The sequence below is a fragment of the Athene noctua genome, chromosome 7, assembly GCF_965140245.1.
Source record: "Athene noctua chromosome 7, bAthNoc1.hap1.1, whole genome shotgun sequence".
In the NCBI taxonomy this organism is placed as follows: Eukaryota; Metazoa; Chordata; class Aves; order Strigiformes; family Strigidae; genus Athene; species Athene noctua.
The window spans coordinates 44,908,130-44,934,426 of NC_134043.1; the positions used below are offsets into that span (position 1 = coordinate 44,908,130).

At 40.4% G+C, this 26,297-nt stretch overlaps 2 protein-coding genes across 11 annotated transcripts in view; both read left to right on the top strand.

Moving 5' to 3' along the window:
• The window catches only part of MPP4 (MAGUK p55 scaffold protein 4), a 28,359-nt gene extending 22,082 nt beyond the window's left edge, over positions 1-6,277 (top strand). For all 10 annotated transcript variants that reach the window (XM_074911257.1, XM_074911255.1, XM_074911256.1 and 7 more), the window contains 6 exons: positions 133-303; positions 1,140-1,220; positions 2,177-2,270; positions 3,066-3,174; positions 4,756-4,890; positions 5,824-6,277. In XM_074911257.1, the coding sequence (XP_074767358.1) occupies positions 133-303; positions 1,140-1,220; positions 2,177-2,270; positions 3,066-3,174; positions 4,756-4,890; positions 5,824-6,015 (782 nt within the window). In that variant the 3' untranslated portion in view covers positions 6,016-6,277. The remainder of the gene's footprint in view (positions 1-132; positions 304-1,139; positions 1,221-2,176; positions 2,271-3,065; positions 3,175-4,755; positions 4,891-5,823) is intronic.
• Positions 6,278-7,778: 1,501 nt separating this feature from the next.
• Positions 7,779-24,361, top strand: TMEM237 (transmembrane protein 237). The gene is made up of 13 exons (XM_074911268.1): positions 7,779-8,995; positions 9,737-9,768; positions 10,699-10,709; positions 11,245-11,301; positions 12,945-13,058; positions 13,438-13,552; positions 14,282-14,442; positions 15,060-15,183; positions 16,156-16,347; positions 17,262-17,335; positions 17,827-17,920; positions 19,105-19,226; positions 21,071-24,361. Exons 1-13 carry the CDS (start codon positions 8,978-8,980, stop codon positions 21,136-21,138), a joined length of 1,182 nt encoding a protein of 393 aa, XP_074767369.1. The 5' UTR covers positions 7,779-8,977; the 3' UTR covers positions 21,139-24,361.
• The last annotated feature ends 1,936 nt before the right edge of the window (positions 24,362-26,297 follow it).

Below are 26,297 nucleotides of genomic sequence, written 5' to 3' on the forward strand. Positions count from 1 at the left end.
CACTAACTTTCACCCTGCAAAAAGCTCAAAAAACCACTGTTGTGTGACTTAAAAAGAGACGCTCTAGGCTAAAGAGCTAGTTGCCTGCATCTCAGGTGTATCTTCCAGCACTGATGTCTGTGCCCCTTACAGCTGGTTTCCGTAGAAGTATGCGCCTGTGTCGCAGGAAATCCCGGACCAGCCAGCAGTCGTGCTACACCCGGTGCCCCAGCAGCTGTTACAGCAGCCTCGCAGCTCCATATGAAGAGGTAGTTAGGTACCAGCGGCACCCAGCAGACCGACACAGACTAATTATACTAGTGGGTAAGAGGTTAATTGCTTTCTCATGCAAATTTCACAGTCTATAACAGAGGGGAGGAAACAGTCAGTCATGGTCTGATCCACTGAGGTTTCCTACTGCGGGCTGCAGTGGTTGACGACTGTGCGGGTAGCTTGCAAAGCAACGCTTCAAGAATGATTGTCTGTAATTTGTCCCCATTATTGGTTTTAAAGTTAAAGTATGTATCATAAAGTCCTTAGAAGAAGCCATGTAGTTGTGAATGCTGGATGATAATAGATTTATTAGGAACATTTTCTGAACTGAATATAAAACTGAACAGGGAGGAGAAAACATTTGTAATTTATCAGAAAAAATCTTTACATGGAGGCATTTCTGCAGCCAGTGGTAAATGCATGGATGTGGTAAAAAGAATGCTTAAAATTAAACTCCAAACTAGAAAAATCTCAATCCTGGGCAGTAAAGAAAGTTTAAAAGATGCCTTTAATAATGCTTGCTGTAGGAAACATTGTATTAAGTGGGCTGCAGGCTCTCAAGTAGTCTTTAATGATAGTGACTGTTCTGCAGTGTTCCATGATCCTGACAAAGCAAATTGGATAAAGGCAAGTCCATTGTCCTTTCTAAGTCAGAGAGTATTTTTCCTTTTAAAATGGTATTGCTGAGTTGCATCCTGGGTATAACTATATTGCTGGGAAGTGATTTGTACCCTGAATCAGTAAAGATGCTTCATTCACTTATGGTACATTTTCTGGGAACTTACTTACATTTCATTTATACGTACGTGCGATGTGTTAGAAAATGGGGGGTGTGCATGCGAAAAGTGCCTCTGTCAGTAATATTAGTTGTTTTTCCAACTTTTCAGGTCCTGCAGGAGTTGGTGTGAATGAGCTAAGGCGAAGGCTTATTGCAAGTAACCCACGAGAGTTTCAAAGTGCCATACCCCGTATGTAACGTTCTTCTTCTTTCCCCCACTGCCCCTTCAAACACGATGAGGAAACGTGAAGTACCTCCCTCTTGCCTTTGTGTATTCGTGCACTCTTTGCTGTATGGCTGTGTTTTCAGCTCTACTGCAAGCCAGAATAATTTGCTTTTATAAGGGTTAGTTTATTATCTTTCTCCTTATTTTGGCAAATTGGCCAGAAGTGTTTTCAAGTTACAGCTCCTGAAACCCTTAAAGCTTTATGTAGCAGTAGATTATCTGCATAATTTTGTTTAATCTTGATGTTTGCTTCTTCTAGATTTAAAAATAAGAATGTTTCTGTGGGATGTTGTAAGTTCATAGTGTTTTAAGTGATAAGATACAAAAATGAAGGCAACAGAATTTGGTGCTTAAATAGGCTTTGCAGCTTTCCTTATTAGACTTCTAGTCTCGGATGCGACTTAAACAGCTTAATTTCTGACATAACTGGAATTGTTTCTCCCTGTGCTTATTTGGTTCTTGTGATCTGGATAACAAAACAGGAAACAGAGGAATCTGAAGCTGGTTGAAAATTCAAGAATTCTTTTGTGCCTGACATCCCAGATATGGGCTAGGTGCAAGTGTTGGAAAGTTTGTGGGATGTTTCCAAATGAACCTGAATCAATTTTACTTCGGAGGAGTAAAACCAGTTATGCGACCACTTCCAAAGCAGTTCCTGGTTGGTTTGAGCCACAGATACTTGGATGATACCCCTCTCCTTCCATTCCAAGAAATACAGATGTGCTTTGCTAATTTTCAGGGACTTGCCACTGCGCAACCAGTAGAGTAGACCAGACTTTTGCTCTTGATGAACAAGTGGAAACTACTCATTATTTCTGAAAATACTGAGTTATAGTCCTTCATAAAAGCTGTCTCAATTTCATTTATAGTTACAAGAATTTACTTTCAGTTGATTATTTTTTGTGTGTATCTCCTTTCAGATACCACTCGTGTTCAGAAGAGTTATGAAATGAATGGTCGTGAATATCACTATGTGTCAAAGGACACTTTTGAAAACATGGTGTATAGCCACAGGTAAGTAGGAGAGATGAATTACCAATTTATTACTTAAAATGTAATATGATCCAAGAAAACACAGTTTTGTAGTTAGGTCCCAAGTCTGGGTTCCTTTACTTGTACTTACTATGTATTTTTGGTGTAAATTTGAGTCAAACTACTGGAGCCCATTGCTCCAAAAACTGTGTTTTGTGCAGTTACAAATACACTCCGCTATAACTGACCTTAGAATCTTTCTAAAAGGAAGTGGGATTTCCAGTCCTGAGCTCATTTGATGTGCTTGTAAATTATGGGCTTAACTCTCCTGGAAACCAGACTGCTTTCTAAAATTGAGCAGTGATTCAGACCCTGATCTGCAACTGTAGCAGTGATGGCATCTCCATGTAAGCAGCTAAACTGTACAGGCTAAACTTTCAAAAGCGTCTGCTCCTTTCTATGCATCAATAATCCCTCTCAGACCAGCTCAGTGCTGGAAGCTGTGCCAAGTGATTTAAGATCTTCTGATTTATGGTGTTATTTGTACTATATAAATGAGCAAGCATTTTAACATTAGAATCACAACCTCTAAGCACATCATTTGTAACAAAATGAGTAAAAAATGCATGCCTTGGAGATGTCAGACTGTAATGGTTCTGATTATGTGTCCAGTGTAGTGGGGAAGAGCGAAGGTGGAGGCTGTTCACCAGTGTTCACTATGTTTTATGATCATTCAGTCTTGATCACTGGATTACATTTGAAGGTTTCACCCTTAAATGGAAGCTTTTTGAGACTTAAGTGCTCTTTCATTTTCCTTCTTCCTCACCACTGCTGCAGAATGCTGGAATATGGGGAATACAAAGGGTACCTGTATGGTACCAGTATTGATGCAGTGCGAACTGTCCTCGATGAAGGGAAGATCTGCATAATAGATTTAGAACCACAGGTGAGTTATAAAGGGGTAAGGAATCTAGAGTTCATATCTTCTGGAAGGAAAAATATTTCTCTATATGTTCCTGAGCCAGTGGAATAGTGCTAGTTGCTTTGTCTAGTTTTTCACTTCAGCTCATGGTGCTTGTTAATAATAGATTGTTCTTTGCATGGGTCTGAGGGCAGGGGGTGGGGGCCCACAGGTACCACAGTGGCAAATATGTAGAGATAAGTATAGCTTGTTTGTTTCCAAGTCAGCAGCTGCATTATCAGGTGGAATGGTACAGGAATGAGTTTTCATACTTGCTTAAAGCAAGGATTATTCTTTCCTGTGGAGACTGTTGTATGGGATTTCTTCTTCCTCCAAGCCCTGTTAGTTGAGACTTCGGTCTTCTGTTAGCAGTCTCTGAACACCCTTTGGTAAAAGCAGCAACTATTAAAGTAATCAAGCACAAGCAGGGAATTATATCACACATTTATTTCTCTTCAGAAGTAACTTAAAGGCTGGGGGTAAGCTGCTGGCACACATGACCAAAGAGCTCTACAAGAACCTCCAGCGAGTACTTGCTGTGTAGACCACCACTCATCTAGGGACCACATTTTGTAAATATTTACTCTACAAGAAAGGGCAGTTTGCACATATGCCCTAGCAGATACAGGCAAGAGGTGCTTCAAATATCAGGGTGATTACCAGATGTTCCTGGTAGATGTTTTCTGGTCTCTAATTATGCAGAGCCGGTGTGTCAGAGCTTTAGGTTAGCAGTGGTTTGTGCTGTTTAGAATAGAAGTTACATGACCTGTGGGGTGCCTCTAAAAATCCAAACCGCAATAAGGGACACATTAGGCCACACTTAAGTTTTCACTTCAGGTCTAAAAATACTTGTGTTTCTTCTGCTTCTTCTGAACAAAAGGGAGAAGAGGTGGGAAAATATAATCTTGCTACTCAAACAGATGTGCCACTATCAGTTTTTTAGGGTGTGAGTCTAAAGGGTAAGTTTTGGGAAGGGTAGGAAGTAATGGCACATAGCTACTTCTCAGTAACTGCTGTGAGGTAGGAGAATTACTGCAGAGTTGCATATTTGTATTTTGAATCTGGTGGCTTGGCCAACTTTAGAGTTTTTTCTTTTTTTTTTCTAGTTCCCTCAACTGCCTTGCAGAAGTTTAAAAATGCTTATTAGCATCAGAGAATGTTACACAGCACAAAGAAAGCAGGATACTTTTTTCCAGTATGGAGAAATAAAGGTGTATTTTTCCTGAAGGTAGTTCCCCAGCAGTTAAAAAAAGGTGATTTCAGATTCATGTTTAATGTTGTTGATTGTAGAGATCTGTTAGTGACAGTGTCTGGTCACTCAGTGGAGTTGAAAGCATCTCCTAATAAGGCTACCAAGCAGAATTAAGTGATTGGTATGCTACAGTTGCTTAACAAGGTCTGGTCCAGGGATTATTGGTGAGGTCATTTTAAAGTAGGTGTTTCTGAAAAAGATTATCGCTAGGTCCGGAGATAACAGCATATTGTAAACAACTGGTGCTTTATGGGAGTAAAACTGGGAGGAATACACTTGAAATACTTTAACTTCTTTTTACTCTTAATTTGCAGGGCATACAAGTAGCCCGAACTCATGAATTAAAGCCCTACATTATATTCATTAAGCCACCCAGCATAAGCTGCATGAGGCAGACTCGTAAAAATGCCAGGATCATTACGGATTATTATGTGAACATGAAATTCAAGGTGAGATTTGGGAATAGAAGAGACTCAGTTTATTATTCTGGGATTCTGTGTTTAGAACATAATGTATTCTACTGGGGTACTATGTTAACTCTTTTAAAAAAATATTGTGTCTTTACGATTAGGTTTTTCTTTTTGTTTAGTTTGTTGGGATGTTTTTCTCCCTCCAGGTTTGAAGTGCAAGGGTTGTCATTTATACATAGGGAATTTTGCTTCAAAATGTCTTTAAAGGAGAGGGGTTTTGTATATTTTTGTTTTAATTAATTGTCTTGTGACAAGATTTGAGTCAATACAGGTTTACTGTTTGGACTGAAATACCTGGAATGAGCTTCCTTCAGTAATTTAATCAAATGTTTATTCATGTAGTTACAAGAATGTATTGTTATTTCATGAATGCTTAATGACAGTATCAATCTTCTATAGATAAAACACAAATCTTGCATGTCAGAAATGCATATCTTGTATTTACAATTTGTCTAGTGCATTGTCACAATTATTTCCATGCAAATCATAATCAAGTTTAGCATCTTAAAATTTTGGAGACCTCAGTTCGTAACTGTATATGGAAATGAATCATGATTGCTATGGCAGAAACAAACACAAGCACTGGGGAAATAAACTAGAATGTGGAATGAGAACACTAGTGGATTTGCCTTCCTGCAAGCACTTGTCAGTAGAATAACCAGTCTGGGGCAAATGGAGCATAAAGAGACCCAAGGTATTTCCTCGGGAAGAGTATGGCAGACCGCCCCGTTTCAGAGGCTTGGAAGTGCCTGTGGCAGGCGTGCTTTACTATAGCAGACTGTAAATGACAAAGTACGCTGGCACCATCTACTCCCCTCTGGTTTACATGGCCCGAGGGGTTCTCCAGATGCCATGCAGGTATGTTTCTCCACACAACACTAAAGCTTTATAGACTTACTCTGTGTTTCACAGGAGGAAGATTTACAGGAGATGGAAGACTCAGCTAAGAAAATGGAAGTTCAGTTTGGTCAGTTCTTTGATCAAGTGATTGTGAATGACAATTTGCAAGAAGCATCTGCACAGCTGCTGTCTGCAGTCCATCATGCACAGGACGAGCCCCAGTGGGTCCCTGCAGTATGGATATGCTCAGATGCTCAGCCCTGATTCTGAGCAGCAGGCAGCTTCAGAAAGATTACAGCTTATGTTTAACTTCAAGAATAATCCTAATGTCAGGATTGCAAGAATTTATCTTTGTATGTGAGGGATTTGGAAGAGGATTAGGAAAGCTGCTACAGGAGATACAATCGTACTATGTTTTGTGTAGCTCTTCAGCTTTTTATGTTACAGTTGCATCCACTTTTGTACAAAAAAGGAAATATTGTGAGCGCTCAATTACAAGAATAAAGAAAAAGTCTATTTTGTTGCATGTATCTGTATGATTTACTCATACATAGCTATGGAAAAGTGCTATTCTTTCTTATGGTCATTCTGGTACTGTGATACCTGTACATTCTGAAAGCCTTACTGCCAAATGATACTCAGTCAATATTGAGTCCAGAGCATGCTCTTTTAGCATGCTGTCTTTAAGCAAAGCATGTTATTTGTGAAGGTAGTGGTTTCCTGCTTATCCTTTTTACCTTTTAAGACAGGAGCAGAGTGGTGGTGTGATAAAAATTACTATAGAAACCCCAGTTATCTTCACAAATACATGGAGCATGTAATTTCTTTTGTTCCATCAACTCAAGTGACTAAAAACTGACAGAACATGGACTTACCAAAGAGGAAAACAAAGTCCCTTTTCATATTGGTTTGCTCTGTGGTAGTGTCAAATGGTGCAGACCTTGTAGCAAGCATCTTCCTCACTCTCTTCACCTCCCCATGCAGCTGGCTTGCCCCCTGAGGAATAGAAATGATTGTTCTGTTGGCCTACCTCACCTCGGAGGAAAATCAAGAACAGTTTAAACAGCCTAGAAAGAGATTATCTAAAGCCAACTCTTGCAGCTTGGAGGCAGGCCTAGTATTCCCTGTTTAGAGGTAAAATGGGAAGAGAACTGAGTGCCGACATGGCACTGGTGTGGGGTAAGTACTGGTGCCAGCCCTGTGCTGCTGGTCCAGGGCCAGCCTCCCCCCTTCTGCTGCTTAGTCCAGCATTTGTCCATGCCTTCTCCTTGCCTGTTTTTCATGTTTGTTCACAGACCGATCTGCTTTGACTATTAGGAAAGGAGTACGATCTCACTGGAATGGCGCTTGCATTGTGTCCGTTTGTGCTAGAACAAAATTTTATCACACTTTCTACTTTTTTATCCCCTTTCATTTACTGTGTAGAACTCCGTTTTGCAAACTGTGTCCGTGGCGACAAGCTCAAGGAGGCCAGACCCCGCCTTTTCCCAGTGCTGTGCCTTCGCTCTGGCTCGCCAACAGCCCGAGAGCCCTGGTGCGGGCAGCGGGGGGAGCGCGGGCCGCCCCGCCGCCGGGCGCGCCGCAGCCCCGGCCGGAAGCGAGCGCCGGCCCCTCCCCGCGCCCCCGGGAGAGCGGCGGCGGGCGCGGCATGGCGGCGCGGCGGGCGGGCCCCGGCGGGGTGAGGGAGCGCTGGGCGGGCGGCGGCGGCTCTGCCCGCCACGGGTCGGCCGGGGAGCGGGCGCAGAGCGGCGGTGGCCCCGCGGGGCTGCAGCCCGGGGCTGCCAGTACCGGGGGGACGGAGCTGCAGAGGCCGCGGGAGGAGGCGGCGCGGTTCCCCCAGCCCCGCTCCGCGGGGCGCGGCAGTATCCGCCCTGCCGCTGCTCCTGCCCGCGGGGCGCAAGGGCGCACGGTTCTGCTCTTCCTTTGCGGCGGGCGCAAGCAAGGATTCCCTCAGTGCTTTCACATTTTCATCCGTGCATATATATCTCAAAAAAAATACGCATGCAAAGCTTTAAATCGGTGAAGACTGGTTAAGTGTTTAAACCATGGAGTTGGTGCGTAACTGCCCTCTCGGTGCCACCTTCGAGGCCCGGTCGTGGCAGCTCAGCTCCCTGTGCTCTGCTTACAACTGAAGCCATTGTCTGTTCTGCATCCCTGCATGGATACGCAGCGGGTTGGGTAGTTTGTTTTTTCCCCGAGGTGAGAGTTTCTCGGCGCGTCCCACCGGGCCGGGGCCCGGCTCATCTGCGCCAACACCGGGTTTCCCTGAGGCGGCAGCTACCTGGTTTGTGGGAGTCTCTTGGCTTCAGGGGCACTGTGGCTACGTTGGTGCTCCGTAGCTCACTGGTCAGTAACAAAACATCCCTGGAAACCTCTGCCCAAACTCCTGCTTTCTATGGAGCCTGGAGCGAGTTCCTTCAGACACTGAGAAACTGGAAACAAAGAGTAAAACTGGTCTTAGTGCTGCAAGAGTTGGGGCTTTCACACAGGTGGAATAGATGAGTGTTCGCTGCTGTCTGCTTTGTGATTTCCTTTGCAAGGAATAGAAACTAACTCACTTTTCAGTTCTGTAGAAGGGAACAAAATAGGTGCTACAAAACACAGATGCACTGGCAGTAAAGGCTGCATAAAAGTTTGGGGGTTATAGTTTTATGGGGGAGTTATTAAAACATCAACTATCCTAAACATTTAATAAATACTGCCACAAATGTAGGAAACAATAAAAGTAATGAGCTCTGACCTCTACCAATATTTTTTCTCCCTTATGGTGCACCTGTATGGTGTGACCAGTCCTGCCCAGTTTGCTGGATGCTGCGCAGGGTGTGCTGTTCTCTACCTGTGTAATGGCACTTGCTGTCAGTCTTCAACATGGCCAAAATCCAAGTGAGAGATTTGAGGCCTAATCCTGCAAACCTTTACTTGCACGTGGCATCTCATTTATTTTGGGTAAACAAACCTAAGTAAAAGTTGCTCATAGGAATCTGTGCCAGCACGTGGAGGTACTGGTTTTTCAGTGCAAGTGACGTTTGCAGCCACGGAACAAATTGCCATTGTTTCAAATGGGAGTAGCACTGGGCCCTAACCCAGGGCAGGAAGGTTCACATCAGCTAATCCTGGCTGCTAGAAGCTTATTTTTAGTTCAGAATTAGCTGAGGTTCAGCATGAGCAGCGTGAGGGAGTACAGACCAGTTCACTGTGCCTCTTTCAGGGAACATCTTCAAATGATATGGGAAAGAAACAAGTGGTAAGTTTGTGGATCCTTAAGTCTTACCAGTCTTACAGCCTTTTTTATTTCTGATATCAACTGAATTTTTGGAGCATGGGAAATTATTTATTTGTGTATACTCTTTCAATATAATTACATAATAGAAAATCTGAAAGTAAACTGCCTGCCTTTTTTGTAGGTAAAATTGCAAGAGCTCGGTTTCAGATTGCTAACAGGAGATATTTACTTTTAGCTGTGTTTGACCTGCTGGTAAATATTTTCAAAACTGTATGAAAATTAAACGTCTTATCATATTTAAAAGTATTTTTCATGAATAAGCATATTTCCTTTTATTGCTTTTACTATTGTTCTGAATTTACAACTTCATTAATAGAAAATACTTAGCTTGCACTGTATACTGTGCAGGTAATATTGAATGCATACATTGTTGCAGTATTTTGTACTTAAATAGAATGACTGTAAACTTTGCAGTGAAAGCAGTACCTTACATGAAAAGTGAAAATTATTCAAGTTAAAATGTAAGCTGCACCTCACACACAGCTGTTAGGTACACGTCTCTAGTGCAGTGCCCATCAGAACTCTGGTAAAAGCATATTATTCCTGCATCTTTTACGTACTACTTTTATATAACATCTCCATCAGGAGTCTAGCTATTTAAGAGGCATATGGAGCAAAATCTACTTAGTGTGTTCTGACCGTATCTGCAAACAGCTGTTTTCACAGACAGAAGCTGACTTTTATCTCTCTCTTGTCTTTCAGTGCCCGCCTCGTCCCCTCCCTCCAGTGCCAAGGTAAAATCACTTCATTCTGTGGAATTGAGCATGGGTCTGTACTGTAGTGTTTTTAAAAGTAATGAGATTAGGAGAAATAAGTTTAATAAACATCTGAGTAGATGTAACAGCTTTAAAAATAATGGCTTTTTTTGCTAATTTGTTGTGCCAGAACTCCTTACAAGGAATACAAAGCATTCTAAAGTTTTACAGGGGTCAAGAAATTTAACTAAATTACCTCTGTTTTAATACTTTGAGAGATAAACCCTTTAAAAAGTTTCAGACATTTATGTTAGTTTTATCGATGTCCTTCTTTTCAATCTCTTCTTCCCTCTCTCTTTGTTTTGTTTCATGTTCTTTATTTGAATCACAAATCCTTCAGAACAGGAATTTCTGAAATTAGATTAGATATGCTTGAGTACGGTTATAGGTGTCTACTAGTTCGACATAGTGTAGAGAAAAATTTGGGCTTTTTTTCCAGTGTGGAAGGAAAGGCAATTAGGTAGCTTTTATGACATGGTACTTTAGAGTTCTTCAAAGTACGTAAAAGCAAATGTGATATCAATGATTGATTACACATAAAGATAGTGATTTTTTAGTAATGTATGTGTTCAGATGTTTCATAACTGTTGTTGGTTTGTTACATATCAGGTAGTAAGACAAGTTTTAATTAGCCAGGTGATTAAAGCTTTAAATCTGATCCACAGCTAGCCAATCAAGAAACTGCATAGTCTCCAACAAAGAGTTGAGTCTTTATGATTGTTTTGTACCCTTAACCCTGTTGTACACAACTGCGCATAAAGAGAACTAAGAGTGAGGATAAGGAAATGAATCACAGAAGCAGCAGTGTGAATTTCACTGTTGTGAATTGTAATTGATTCAAAATTAACTTTCTTCTCCTCTTTGTTCCTTTTACGCTGCTTTTCAACATTTTTCTCCTTAAACGTGAAGTGGAAACCAAGGTGAGTTATTCTGGCATTGAAGAGAATTATAAACATTGGTAATTGCTTTTGGTGTCACTTCATTCTCTCTTTAAAGACAGTCTTATACTTTCCCTAAACACAGGCTGATTATTTAAACTGCATGGATACCTGCACTGCCATTGCTAGGACTGTCTGTTGTTTTTCTTTGTTCCCTTTACTGTTTGCTATTTCCATACTGAATGAAGGTAACCGAAATGTTGTCCCTATGCTCTAAACAAGAAGTTTATTCTTCAGAGCATGATCAGAGTATTCCAGTTTTTCACTTAACACACGTACATATGCATATTTAGCCTCTGTTGCACTCAAGACAGATTTCTTATCCTGTTGTCTTGCCATCTTCTGTACTCCTGCTTGTGTGAACTGGTGAATTGTTATCTTACCTGTAAAAGGTGAAGGATGTCATTACTTGTAAAAAGGAATCCCTTTCTTACATAGCAGTAGAATAACTGTTACAAAGAAGGAAGCAAAGGTTTCTCTGTGCTGTGCACCTATACTTCTGTTTTATGTTCTGCAGATGAAATTCCACTCAATCGTCCCAAAAAAAGGAAACCCAAAGGAAAGACTCCGTTAGGTAAGGTCCTGCCAAGACTGAAAACTGTGTTTGTAATCCACGGTGAGACCTGTGCTGTAGCCAAGCTCCTGACAAATACACGGTTTTCAGTCTTGTACTCTGTTTTTGGGTGGTGTTCTCAGCTAATTTATTACAACTTTATATTGAACAACTACAATCTTTTTCCCCAAATTGGTGTCGTTTTAGAACAAGTCTGTAATACTAACTGAAGTAACTAGTTCCATCCTCTGCTCTTTCTCCCTAGATCCGTTCCTGGCACAGCATATCTTGATACTGAATTGAAAAAGATCCTTTATTCCTGCTATTTTTTTCCTTTCTAAAATTTTTGGATCCTTCATTAAATAGTCATTTCCAGCTGTAAGCTGCTTGTTATGTTGAATGTGTTAAGTGTTTGAATTTTTGAATGAGCTAAGATAAAACTCATTTAACAAGCTGGCTAAATGTCGGTCTTTGGTCAAATAAAGTCCAAGTGAATCATTCCATTATCATCAAAGAGTTAAGAGCCTAAAAGATGACTACCACCAGAGCTTTTTATTTTTACAAGAAGCAGAGCTGTAGAAAAAACATACCATTTTAAGCAAGATTACAAGTTTGATTTGATAAAGCAGAACATGTTGATAGAATCTACTGGATTTCTGTAAACTAGTTGACTTGGGCCCATATGATAGTTTGATGAGTAAATCTTTGTTTGCTTAAAAGAGTGTACAGTTGAGGCCTCATTGAGAGACCTTTAAATGCAACAAGTAGAGCTGTTGCTAGCAGGGTTTCCCAAGAATGGAGTTTTGTTTACTGTTGTTTTCAATGAGCTGAATGATGGTGCAAACTATGCCTTGGCTTTGGCTATTAGTTTGCTGGTTATTTTCTCATTTTAGCACAGCAAAGCTCTATGAAAAGTGGGAAAACCTGCGCTTGAAGTGAAAACAAAGATAGATTCAGTTGTTATAAAATCTGCAGTACTTGAAAGAGCTATAAAAAGGAGATGTGACGTAAAATGGAGAAGTAACTGTCTTTCTACTTCTGATCATGCAAACTGATGTTGATGCTGCTGCTAGAATATTTGATGTTAACCTCTCATGGAAATGTAGTTCCTCCCAAGTGCAGTAATTTATCGCTCAGACTGGAATAAACATTCTTCAGTGTTGGGTTTTTTCTGCTCCTCCTTTACTCTTGTGGTTTATGTTTATCGTTTAAATTTCCCTTTGATATGACACTGGTTTGCTTTTGCACATATCTGTATGAATCAGCTTGTAACAAACTGTTAATTTTTTCTTGTCCCTTGGATTACATTCTTTGCTTGTAGACAGGAAAAATACAGAGATATAGTTCTCTCCTGTGGTAGATTTCTTTCAATCAGTCCTCTGTTGTATGTCCAAATGGAAATTGTGCTACTTATTGCATACTTACGTTTCCTCCTGGGCATGAAACTGTCAGGGTGGAAGGAGGGTTGTTGGTTATCACCTTGTATATTCTTACTTAGCACATTAGTTTCCCAACTCTTACATTTTCTAGCCAATACATTTTCACCTCAGCTGTAAGCTGGGCAAATACAGATGTTTCACACAATGTAGCAAAAGTTAACATTTGTTGCATGTTTCTCAGCAGCTCTGAATTAAGGTTGCTGGATCTTTTCATCTGGTTTTCAGATGGCATCGTCCAAGCAGCAGTTCGTCGGCAGTCTGAAAGCAGTGAGCCCCTAACTCCTGAACCTCATGATGTCCCTCCTCAGAGGAAACGCAAGAAGAAGAAAGTACCGACAGGTACGTGAAATAATTGTAGATTAGAAAGAGCACTTAATAAGCCTTGGTAATGCAGAAATATGACTGCTCAGTTTGTATTTTGGCTTAAAACATTTCATGTGCTTTTGTATTTAAACCAGCTGAAAGCATTCTCTGAGTGAATGGTAGCTCAGAGTTTTGATTTCTGATTTCACGTTCCACAGGGTACAAACTCTTATGCAAATAATGGCAATACAGTTTTGGAAGTGATAAAATAAATCTTTTATATTGTTTAAAGCTCAGAAGATCAACGCTTTCTTGCCACTGCGTTTAAATAATAACTATTTATGTACTGAAGTGAATGTATTTTCATTTTTATGAAAGATGTGAAACTTTCATGTGGTTTATTTTAAATCTTTAGATTCTGAGACCTCTTTTACCCAGCAAAATGTTGCATCCCTATTTCAGAATGGAAATGGCATGGATGTCCCTGAAACTGATGAAACAGTGATCCGCAAACAGAGGAAAAGAACCAAGTGAGACAAAACTAGTATAGCTCATAATTTGAAATAACTGTGATAGTGAATGTGGCTGAGTGGTATTTTACATTTTCATATTAGAAAAATGTAAAATCTTGAAGCCCGCGATACCATTCAGCCTGTGCAATAAGTAGTATGTATGCAGTTGTTTCTAGGGTTAAGAGCTACTATTCTTCATTTGTTTGTTTTGCATACCCGGATGCATTACACCTTACATGAGCCTAGTATTTCAGTCACATATATGAAAAAAAAAGAATGTGTAATTGCTTTTTTTCATTCATACTATTTGTTAGTTTTGGGAGAAACAACTGCTTTCTCATTCTTTCTACTTGGCTTTTCTCCAAGAAAAATAATTTAAATCATTTTAGTCACCTTTCTACCAAGATCCACTTTTCTACCAAGATCCACTTTACTGGCCTTGTATTAGTTTGTATATATTTTTTTAATTCTTAATATGTATTTCTTCCCGCTTTACTGTTTTGACATAGGAAGGAATTGAGAAAGAAAAAAAAAAAACAAATCAAGGATTGGATTTATGGTTTTAGTTAACTAATTTTGTGAGAACTTTAGTCCTTAAAATATAAACTGGGGTAATACTATATAGGCCAGTAGCCCGCTCAGTTCTTACCAGTCAAGTTAGACATGTTACACAGTCATAGGAGCCTTCAGGTTTTACATTTTACTTCCTGTTCTTTCTCTGCCCCATTGTATGTTCTGTGCTGATAGGAAACCTCGGCCAGCTGAAATGCACTGTTCCAATGAGCTGGAAGTGGAGGAGGAAGACATCATTGAAGATGAGCACAGAAAAAGCCCAGATCAGCAGCCTGTGTTTGCTGCTCCCACTGGAATTAGCCAGCCTGTTAGCAAAGTTTTTGTTGAAAAAAATCGTAAGTACCTCTTGTGATTTAAGTAATTCAAGGACATTCTTACAAGTAGAGGAAGCATTATTGTATTTAAAATCTAAATATTGCAGTATTGGGAAGAATTTTTTAAAAAGTTTTCCAGAACAAAAATCAATTGGAAATAAATATACATGATAATTTTTCAGCAGTGAATGTTAGTGTTGCTGTGCTGGCATGTATTGTTGAATTTTTTAATTCCGTGTTGTGGGTGAAAAAGGCTGTTTGGTAGTACCTAGCTGAGCTTATTTAACCTAGTACTGTCACAGTACTTTGAGAAGAAATTATCATTTACTATACTGCAAAAAGTCTTTCAGGTGGAAGTTTTTTTGGTTTGGGTTTTTTCTTGGTACCAGGGAACACTGAGTAATTACGCAAAGTGCTTTGTGCATTCTTAAATCCCTAGCCTGACCCACCAGGATGCATCACACTGACAGAGTCATGCTGGTATGTATATAGGATGACAAAGGGCGGGAAGTGGGGAGAAGAAACTTTCTGATGAAACTTCTGACACTTACACCTTTTTAACACTGAGAAATATTAATGTAGAAGTGATGGTGGAAGATAACAGGGCCGTGTAAAACTTAACTTCCTCATTCTTTCAGGGCGTTTTCAGGCAGCTGATCGTGCAGAATTGATTAAAACCACTGAAAATATCAATGTACTTTTGGATGTGAAGGCTTCATGGACTACCAGAGATGTCGCCCTCTCAGTGCACCGAAGTTTCAGGTGAAAGATAAAATGCTTTGATATAAATAAGCAAAAATCAGGGTTGGGTTGGTTTTTTTTTATTTCTCCCTGAAAGTTAGCAGCTTTTCTCTATCATTGTGATGTATCTTTATTTTTGATATTCCTAATAAATGGTGGTGCAAGATGCAACAGGTATGAAGTTTCTCAGTCCTTTAGCTTTTGGTATTTGTTGTCGAGAATATCTTTTTCTAGTCTATACCTCACATGTGAAGTGCAACTTAAAAAGGATAACTAAGGAAGTCATATTGCAAAGATTCAGACAAAATCTGAATAGCAAGAGATTGATCTAGTAACAAAAAATATTAGATACCTACAGAAGAAATGTGTTACAAAATCAGATTTGCCCATCAGCTGTAGGACTAGAAAAAATATACCTGAATTTAGATAGTTCTCAAAGAAAAATTGTTGATGAAAAAGAGGGAGGAGTGAAATTGGACTGCAGCATAAGCTTGCCAACAATAGCAGAAAATGTTGTGGTTGTGCTGCGATACAGAATGGGAAGATGAAAGACATTTTCTTCTCTGGTGTATTTTATCTGGAAGCCTGCTCTTCCTTCTCAGCTTTTTCTTAGCAAGGAAGATAATTAAAAGACTGACCTGGGGACAAGTTTAAAAGCATTGGCTAAGTGCAAGGGGCAGTGGTCTTGGGAAGCTACAGGCAGCAAGTGGAAGTATTCGATTCCTGTAGCAGTAATGAAGTGGAGATACAATCAGGCAAAACATCTTGGTTCTCTTTGTTAAATGCTCAGGTTCTGGTGCAGTCTGTCAAGGGAGGAAGCAGAAGTCCTGTTGCTTGGAATTTTTGAAACTAGATCAGAAAAAAAGCACTCAGAAACAATCTGAAAGGCTGGCATCCTGTCACGGAGCAGGGTTGAACAGATGGATTCACAGGCTTTTTCTGTCTGTAGTTCTTCACCAGTTCAAGATGTCTAATGTTCTTTTCTCCATTCAGGGTGATTGGACTCTTTACCCATGGCTTCCTTGCTGGGTATGCTGTATGGAACATCATTGTTATCTACATTTTGGCAGGAAATCAGCTTTCCACAGTTTCTAACCTGCTCGAGCAGTATAAGACACTAGCATACCCAGCTCAAAGTTTGTTCTATTTGTTGCTGTCTATCAGTACAGTCTCAGCTTTTGACAGGTAAAATATGTTTGTATTTGAAAGGTGTATGTAATTTGTGTACAATATGTTCCTTTCTCCTTCCCATGGCACATGTTGATGATTTAATGTGATATACATAAGGAATGATTTTACACATGGCTGGTTGTGCAGATAAAGGACGTGCTTGTGCATTCAGACCTTTGTTACTCATTTCTGCCCACTGCCTGCAGCCTTGCTTCAATGTGCTGGGGCTGTTTGTGTGATCATGAGGTAAACCAGATGGAAGAGCTGACCTGGATTTTTTATGAGGGAGAGGGGTGGAGAACAACTAATGTTTCTATCAGGTTACTTTTCATATGAACCCATTCCCCAGTCAGGTTTGCAGTGTAGCAGCATAAAGAGTGTTCCTGGTTTAGCTGCGGTTTCTGTGTTACAGCTTAAAAGTGGGAATGAACAGAAGGAGGAGCAAAAAAGACCATAGAGTAGATTCATAGATGTTATAGATGTTTCTTTTAGTTACAGACAGTTTCCATGGCAGCATGATAAGCCAGGGGAGGAGTTGGTGCTATGGAAGAAATCCTTTTTTTTCCATGGGATGGTGACAGGGAGGACACCTGAGTTATTTTAGCGTAAGATGGTTGGTGGTGTGGGCACTGAAATGAATGGTAAGTATTAGGGAGGGGACAGATCTCTCCACATTCTCCCTGCTCCAGAAAGGACTGCAGTGTGAAAGCTACAGACCTGATGAAACATTCTGCTTAGTTTCAATCTTTCTTGGATTTGGCATAATGAGAACCATTGCTATGTGTGTGGGATATAGTTGTGTATTAAGTCACTGTAACAGAAGCAGAAAAAGGTATCTTGCAAAAAGTAAAAGAACAGTAAAATACTGTTAGAGGAACAATAATATTATCATACTGGGCTGTCTTAATGACTCTTGTTTTTGTTATCAGGATTGATCTGGCAAAAGCATCAGTTGCACTGAGGGGCTTTCTTACCCTAGACCCAGCAGCAGTAGCCTCTTTCTGTAAGTATTTTGAAGTGGATAGGAAGTTGTCCAGAAAAGACTGTATATGGAAAAATCCTACATACTGTTTTCAGTGAAACCTTCCTCCCTGGTTATTTTCTGCTTTAGAATAAATGACTTGCACAGTAGTTGAAAATAGCATTCAAAGGCTATGAACACTTTGCTACTTATTTTTTAAAGCGTTTGCAATAGTAGCATTAGTGGGGGCTGTTAGTGAGATAGTTCCTTCCCCACTTCTGAATACAGAACACAGACCTAGCAAAAACCAGAATCACAGCATGCCACCTTTGATGTAGCTGATGGATTACAAAAGTGCAGAATCCAGATTTTGATGAGTCAGGGGAATGTTGAAGAAGAGAGACTGAATTAAAGCAGACTATCACTCAAGGCAGTGGAATGAAAGTAAAGAAAACACAATGGTAATTATCATGTCGTGATGAGACAGCAATTTGGGGGTTTATATCTGACACTACTAATTCCATTTCTTGCAGTGTACTTCTCTGCGCTTATCTTATCCTTAAGCCAGCAGATGACATGTGACAGAATTAACCTCTACACACCACCTTCGGAAAATGGCAGCATCTGGTACGAAATTAAATCACTTCTGTGAATTGTAACATAGCTCACTTAGGAACCTTAGTCAAACTGGTGGATTGAAAAGGTTATACAACATACATAAGAAAGTATTAATGAAGGATTTCCTTACCAAACCTGCCTTTGTCTGAGCTTGTCCTGAATGTTTGATAATTTCACTGAAAAATGAGAACTCAAGGATGGATTCAGTCATGTTGATTGCAAATCCATTATACCTCAATCAAGAGCCTGTTGGAATGATGCTGAAAATATCATGTCAGGAACCTTGAGAATCTCTTTTGCTGGAGAAATGGGACCCTACAGGGGTAAGCCTTTCATATTGAAGGACCGGACATTCTGTAGAGAGTCCACTCTGGTTTTGAAGGAGATAAATCTAATCTGTCCAAGAAATTAATGTCAGGTAATATAGAAAAGTGGTATGTCTGCCACAGGATGCAAGGATGCTTAGCAGACACAGCTGGCATTAAATATGAAGCATTGTTTCATGCTAGGAGATCCCATGCACAATGGTTACTTCCTGAAGTAGATATTTAATAGACTTAAACTCTGGTAGCATGAGTTTTTAAAATAGAACAAAAGTATTTACATTAATATTTGCTGGTTTGTGCACTTAGGTGGTTTGTGTTTTTTTAGGGCTTCTGTAAATGTTTGTAGTTTATTAAAAAGCCTAGATTCTACTAACAAAACCACAATCTGCTGCTGTTATGACAGTAAGAAATAATAATAATCTCTTAAAGCCCTATCTCATCCACCCCACAGCATCTGTACACAATTGCACTGGCTTCCAGACTTGCTGTTCACTTGCTTTGCTGCCTCATGAGGAAATGCTCAGAAATAAGATCAACTTGATGACATTGTGTGGTGTCTTTAACCACAGCAAAATTTAACCATGCAATTTGATTTTTATTTTGTCTCTTGGCCAAGAAAAGGAATTTGCTGTTGAAATCTACAAGTGGACTTTCTCTATGAGATAATGGGGTTTCTTAGCTGAGTCAGTGTCTTTGGTAGTTGCTCTCTTCACCAGGCCTTTTGCAATGCAAGACCATCAGGATGGTCCAAGTAGTTCTGTGTTCACATCTGGCTTAGCAAGCTTGTTTTTATCATACTCTGTTGAAATTATTATTGTAACCTGTACCAGTGAACCCCTAACTGCTGGGTTGATGTGCTTTTCCCAGGACGCCAGGTACAGAGGAAGAAATTGTTCAGCCATGGGTTGTGGTGAACCTGGTAGTGTCTATTCTAGTTGGGACAAGTTGGATCTTCTTGTCTTACCGACCAGAGCTAGACCACAGTGAAGGTAGGAAACATTAATAGGCAAAATTTTTGTTCAGGCTTTTATTTGGTGTGCTCTGCATTCGGTGTTCAAGAGTAGTCCTCAGAAATTTTGTGGTTGAAGAAGAACAAGCATCTCTGAGCAGCTTTCCAAAGCAAGTGCTTTGTGTCTGATTTTATAAAGAAAAAACAGTAATTTAAAAAGCAAAGAAAAGCCTTGTTTGTCCTGGCTGAAGCAACTGAATTTTGAAACATGAGAGAGCATGTGTCTCTTCTTCATTGAAGGGAAAAAGAATTTTTACTTCAACAGTATTTTGCGTATTTGAAATGTATTTATTCTGCTTGTGTTTTAGAAAATTCCCTAATGTTATTAATGTTCCTCTTGCAAATGCTGAATGTGTTTTGAGTTCTGTATTATTTGCAATAGAACACTGCAGTAGTTTGGAGAATCGAAGCTTAGAAAATTCAGATTTGTGCTTGCAGAACAGGACTTCAAATAGGGACTGCTTGTGTTGGCCCAGGCTGGAGGAGGGTGCAAGCAAGTTGTCCCCTTTTCTTAGAAGAAACTCTGCTAGAGGCTGGGCCTTCTGCCTTTTCTTCTTCCAACTGAGATCCAAAAGGTGTATCGTAACTCAGCTGTCTTATCAAGTGCACACAGCCTGTGACTTGAAGTTATGCTGTACATAAAAATAGTTAAGTTTCAACTCAACGGTTATCCAGAGAGCGTCATGAGTCAAAGCACAGATTTGTGTTTGGGAGGCTGAAGAGATTCAACTTACTTCTTCAGATTACTTTAGAATTTTAATGTACAGATTTCTGTACTGGAGCTGGTCCCAGTTACTCTGCTTGTTTCTAATAACTCAATGAGTTAAAAAGAAAACCCTAGGTGGCAGCCTTTACAATCTTTGACAGTAAAATTTATAAAAGATGTTTAAATTGTATTTTTTTAAATAATAAAAGACTCAAGGAACCCAGTGGCAGGATTTAACTCAGGTTTTGATGAGTTTTATTGATATTTATGTGTGTCTACTAAGATTAGAAATCCTGCTTAAGAAGTTTCAAGGGAGAAGTTCTGTTAAGACTTATCCCAAATAGTAAAGTTTAGTCTACTAAGGATGAGATAGCAAAAGCATGTGGATCTCAGACTTGAGTGGATAAACCACGTTGTTGCATGTACAGATTGTGTAACTTTACCATGTTGACAAGTTGCTGGCAAACACAGCCTGGTCTATATGCTGACCGTGCTGTTAGCAGGACAGAAAGTACCCCTACGCTGAGGGTGCAGTATAGGTACATAAGGGAGCCTAGGGGTGAGAAAACTACCTTCAGCAGCACAGAGCTCCACAAGGGCTACCTCATCAGCTGCTTAGCGTGCCCAGCTGGATTTCTTTGCAAGGACCTCTTCGCTGCTGACACTATGCTGTCTCCTGTGCCTGAGCTGCTCTGGTGACAGCTAGCTATGAGCAGTACCATTCATGATTCTTTCTGACCCAGGTTCAGTGCTGCTAACTTACACTGTGACACAGAGCAGGTATACCCATAAATGAACGAGTCTCTAAACAGAAATCTTCCTCCTTGAGTCTGACACTCTCCAAACTTTAACAATCCCTCAATCTACTTCAGAGTTCTGTTTCAGTGTCCAGGTTGAATGCAGGATGATACTGTGTATGATCAGCTGCTAACTAATTGCTAATTCTCTTAATTTTGGGGGACAGCAATAAAGACAGTGGTGCCGTTGCTGAGTTGTTGATACTATGTTTGGGAAGAAAATCAGGAGGCTTGAGGGAATCCCAAGAGCACTTTTCAGGAATAATAAAATTGTATTCTGGTGAAACTTTTTAAAGAAAACATAATTTTTTTCTTTTCTAGAACTGATGTTTCATACTGACATAGAGGAATTCCCCCAGGGAGATATCATACCCAGAGTCCAGCCATAGTGTGGAACAAGCATCTGCAGAATTGTAGTTGTGACTGATGGCTCAATGTGTTGTATATTACGGCCATGTATTATAAATTTCATAAAGAAAAAATGTATTTTTATATTGTATATATTTGATTTTGATCTTTTTGTGTATGCTACAACTTCCAAATGTGATTGAAAACTTTTATACTTTTGCTTTTTATTTTACAAAGGAGATTATCTCTAGTGCATAAAGTCAAGGTGATTTTGTAAATATTGCTACCTATATAGCCACAGAAACTAAATGGATGCAGAACATCAGGTATTCAGTGGTTTTTTGACTGCTGTTCAGTCTTCAACAACCTGCTTTTGTTACTTATGCTGATAGCAGTTGGTTTACCTGATTTGGCTAAATATTGTCTAGAGATTAAAACAAATCTTACAAAGAAAGTAGTCTAAATAAGATTCTAACAAAACAGTTTGGAAACATAAAAACCACAAAGTTAGTAAGCATAAAATAATCTGGGTTTCGTTGTCATAAAAAGTATTTGCTAGAATAAAGCATTGGATTGACAGGGATTTTGTTTGATAATCTCTTAAAAGAGAACACTTTATTTTTCTTCGTTTAGTTCTCTTGACAAAGATCTTGATGATAACAAGTTCTTTCAAGTTGATGTAGATACAAGAAACAGAAGTTTTAATGTTGTAACAGTTTGGTTAGCTATTGAATACCTAAATACATCTTTTAATCAAGCAGTGTGGTTTTGGGTTGCCAATGGAATATATGTACATCTTGTAATTTCTTGAGAGTTAGGGGACACAACTATTACAAAGCCATTCACAGGAATAGTGTTACAGTTTCTCCTTATCTTGTATGGCAAGAGCAATAGTGTTACTCGCTTCTCTTTCTAAAGAAACTTGGGATTTCAGAGACGTTTAAAATGTTCCTACTTCTGTTTTGTGGAGATTGATTTCCCCTAAAAGGATATATGTTGTTTTGTGTTAGGATGGAATGGGAAACTCTGCAGCAACCCACCTTCTATGTAGTGATGTAGTAGTAATAGTGACAGCTGGTGGGTTTTGATGATGATAGCCAACATTATTTTTCTCTAATATTAAAGTGGCAAAATGAAAGCACTGCAGATGTGAATAAATACAGATGTATTGCAGGATGAAACAATCTTCTTAGTAGACATAGACAAGCTAGTTTGAAATCCATTTATCATGAGTTTCCCCAAAAGCCCCAAATCTATTTGTATATGTTATTTAATATGTATTGATCTTGCATTGTTTTACTTAATGTGTGTGTCTAAGTGCGGTTGTGAAGGGTGTGCAGTCATCAAAGTTCCCTGAAGAATTACTGTCCTTTCTACTAGAGAGGTTAAGAGTAGCCAGATAAAAGACTTGAAGAGCCAGTTAAAGAGCCAGTAACTTTCTGTGCTGTTACCTGAGTTGCTTTAAAACAAAGATGGAAATATGATTAACTAGGGCTGTTGCCCTGTTGGAGGCTTGAGTTCTGGTCTGTCCATCCAGCAAATTTAAGTAATTCAAAAATTCAATGTTCATAATATTTTTTAAAATGGTGTGGTACCAGGAGGGGGGCGGGGGGGCAGGCAGGCAGGCAGAGTTCTACCAGAATTAAAAGATGTCCCACAGCTGCTGACTGCATTCTGGGGCACTCACTTTGTTGTGGGAAGGAGCTGTTTACTGTTTTTGTAAATTGTCACAGCTCTTGTGTGTGTATTTTTGCAAAACTGAAGCTAAATTATAGCTGGCACCGCATTCTACATTAAAATGGTGAGATTCAGGGTGCCACTCCCCTTCCATGGTGCACCGGAGGTTCTTGTCATGGTTGGGCTGTAGGAGATGGAGGATGAGGCAGTACATAGTGTTCCCATGTAGGTTGCCACCACGCTTTCTTCAGATGTGGTGTGTTTGATTTACAGAATTGTTGTGCTCCTGAAGATGAGATTAATAATGGGTTCTCATTGCCGATTGACATTTTTGTCATCTTGGCATGGTAAGAAGTACAATTTTGCCCATAAAGTATGGAGCTCGGGCAAAACTGTGCTTAGGCATCACATCAGTACAGGAAAAACATGAGTAACATCATTGCTTGATTTCTGACATTATTACTAGGAATTAGCCTTCCAAGTATCCCTTGGACAAAGTGATGCTAGACAAGAGCCAGATTTGTTCTCACTGTGAAACGCAATAGTTTATTTAGATGGTTGAGCAGGGATAAAGTTAATTAACTTAATGGGATCAATATTTCAAACCAGGCTTGCCTTTCCAGTGTATCTTTTTTGAGAGGGTCTGAGTGTGTGCATATTTAAATTAATGAGGTTTGAGGTTGCCATTGAAAATCACACTTAATAAACAATTTGATGGCTAATTATCTGTTAAAAAGTACTTTTCATTCCATTGAGTTTCACAGTGGAATGAGTTTACCTGAGATTTTTTGTTTGGTTACTTGGAAAGTTTTAGAGCAAGTTTATGAAATAGATGTGTTAACATGCAATATCTGTAGAAGCCTTAACTGAAGTGCTGTTGTGCATTTCCATACCATTGTTTTTAATGCAGTGTTTTTGTGGTAATGAAAAAAATTACAAAGATGTTAGTGCCAATTTTTGGTTTTTACGTATATGAAACAATTAAACAATTGCTATAAACCAGTTAGAAATAATTGTACTACTTTGTCCTGTTTCCAAATGATTAGTCTGTTTAAAATAAATCAGTCTAAGTTTTTTTTCAATGCTAATATTGTGTGTAATATACAAGCTCTGAACAGGTTACTGTGGGAAAATATTTTTAATTTGTGGCAGTGTTGTAAATAATGGCTCTGCTTTCTCTCCATCAGATTCCTGCTGCTGTACTGGTCTTCTGCAGTCAGAAATGGTACTGTAATCTCCCGAAAACTAGCAAGTGTATTTCATCATTAATGGGGTTTGTTTAACCTGAAAAGAAGAATATTAAGAGGGGAGTCCGATTACTGTCTTTAACCATCTAATGGGTGATTACAAAAAAGACCCAAGAATCAGACTCTTCTCAGGCTGCACAGTGACAGGATGAGTGGAAACGGTCTCAGGCTGCATCAGAAAAACTACCATTAGCGGCCACAGGAGTTGTGACAGTAAGGATCTAGGATGGCGTGGCGGGGGGCGACGGGGGCACCACACGGGTTCTCTGTGGGAGCTTCATCCCTGGAGCTGCTTTGGGCTGGGGTGGACAGAATCCTGTGCAGCCTGAGAAGGGGTTGGACCCAGCGGGCCTCCAGAATCTCTTCTAAACTAAATTGTATTTGCTTCTTAAAAAGCAGTCATTTAAAAACTGATTAAATTCCAGTTGTTTTTTCTTTTAAATGTTACTCTCTCAACTTGGCTTGCTCAATGTGAAGGCAAGTGGCATTAATTTGGAAAGTGTCTTTTAAAGGTTTTTTTGGTATTGCTGAGGTAAACTTTGGGAGGGTTATGGATATGTGAGAATTAACTTGCTTGCATATTTGCAGCAGAATTAATTTCAATGACTGAAAGCTTTGGGATAATGGACTAAATCCTCACGTACGTATTTATTGCTAAGCCTTACCTTTCTCTTCCTTTTCCCTCATAGTGGTGTGGAAGGTACTGTTGTATTCCTTAGAGCAGCTGCGCTTGAAATTGGTCTCTTAAGTCCACAGACACTTCGAGAAAGTCTCTTAATTTTTTTCCTGGGTGTTATTAACGTTGTGTGCCCCCCGGGGCTGCTCGCTCTCCTCACGGAGGGCGGGGAGGAGAATTGCCAGCTGGGCGAGGGCCGTTGCCCTGCGCACGGAACCCGCCGGCTGCTGCTTCTCGGACAGGTGCTTTCGGGGATGTTTCGTCCCCGCCTCTCCCTGTCAGAACAAGCTGTCTGTCGTCGTCCCCTCCGCGGTCCATTTATTCACCGACCACACCTGGCCATGTCGTTTCCCGCCTGCGCCGCAGCCCGCGGCCGCTGCCCGCCGCCCCCTCGCGCCGACAGGAGGCGCCGCGCGCGCGGAGCGCGTGCCGGGGGTGGCGGAGCCGCCATGTCAGCGTCGGCCTGAAGGAGGCGGCGGGGCCGGCAGCCGCTGGCCGCCTTTTTGCCTCCTGCGCGCCGGGGAGCGGGCTGTGCAGTCCCTCGGCCGCAGGCGGGAGAGGGCCGAGCGGGAGGCGGCACGCTGGCGGCGAGGAGCCGGGCGATGGGCGGCCCGGGCCCGCCAGCCCCCGCGGCCGCGAGGGGATCGCGGGAGGGCACAGGCGTTCTGCTGCACCGCGGTGCCTGCCCCGGACTTCTCTTGGTGGGTGTCGTTGCAGCCTGGTGTGCCCGTGGAAGGGAAGCCTGCCTGCTTAATAGAGTATTTTCCATCCCTGCCTCACGTTCCTCCCAAAGAAAGAGGGATCTCTGTTCTTAATGGGAACAGAGCTGGATTCTTCTGGCTCTTCCGTCCCCCTTTATGTGGTAGGGGGAGCCAGACCGTGCCTGTCCAGTAGCTGCAATCAAAACGGGAAACCCAGTCAAAAAGAAAAAAATCCCATATGCTCCTATACATGAATAAAACCATTTGCTTTGATTCCGTCTTTTATGTAATCTTCAAACTTAAAAAAATGTAGAGTCCTCCCTACCTTAGGCAGTTTCCCGCACTGACTTTCTGTACTGTATTCAATAAAATGGAAAAGAGCATGGCTTTTAAAATTGATACAGGCAGGCCTCGGACAGGTGATACAAAGGCAAGGAAAAAAAAGCAAGATCTTGAGGATAAATACCCACTGATAGATGTAATAGTTAACCTACACAGTGAAAAGAAAAAAAAAAAAAAAAAGCAAAACCAAAACCAGTTTAATGTACTTCGGGAGAAAAAAAGGTAAAAAACCCCAACAAGCAAAACCCCAAATCAAAAACCACAGAAAACCCCAAACCAAACAAAAAACCTAAATAAAGCAACCACTTCTGAAAAAAAGAAGGGGCAAAAAAAGAACTAGCACACTCAATAAAAGCTTTTGAAAAATTTTGATAAAAGAGCAAGAAGAAATACCTGAAACAGCAACTTCTTCCTCCACTTTAAATGCTTATGATGCTATTATTCAAGCAGAATAGCCTTGTAGGCCATGGCTCTCCTTTCCAGCAAATTGCCCAAAATGTGTCTTTTTTTATAAGCTGAGTATGAGGAAAAAGAAAAGTAAAGAAATTCTGACTGGA

Excerpts from the sequence above, each read along its gene's own strand:
- TMEM237 (XM_074911268.1), top strand. Across the intron at positions 11,302-12,944 it reads CAAAGGAAAGACTCCGTTAG|ATGGCATCGTCCAAGCAGCA; the intron begins GTAAGGTCCTGC and ends TCTGGTTTTCAG. Across the intron at positions 13,553-14,281 it reads AAACAGAGGAAAAGAACCAA|GAAACCTCGGCCAGCTGAAA; the intron begins GTGAGACAAAAC and ends CTGTGCTGATAG.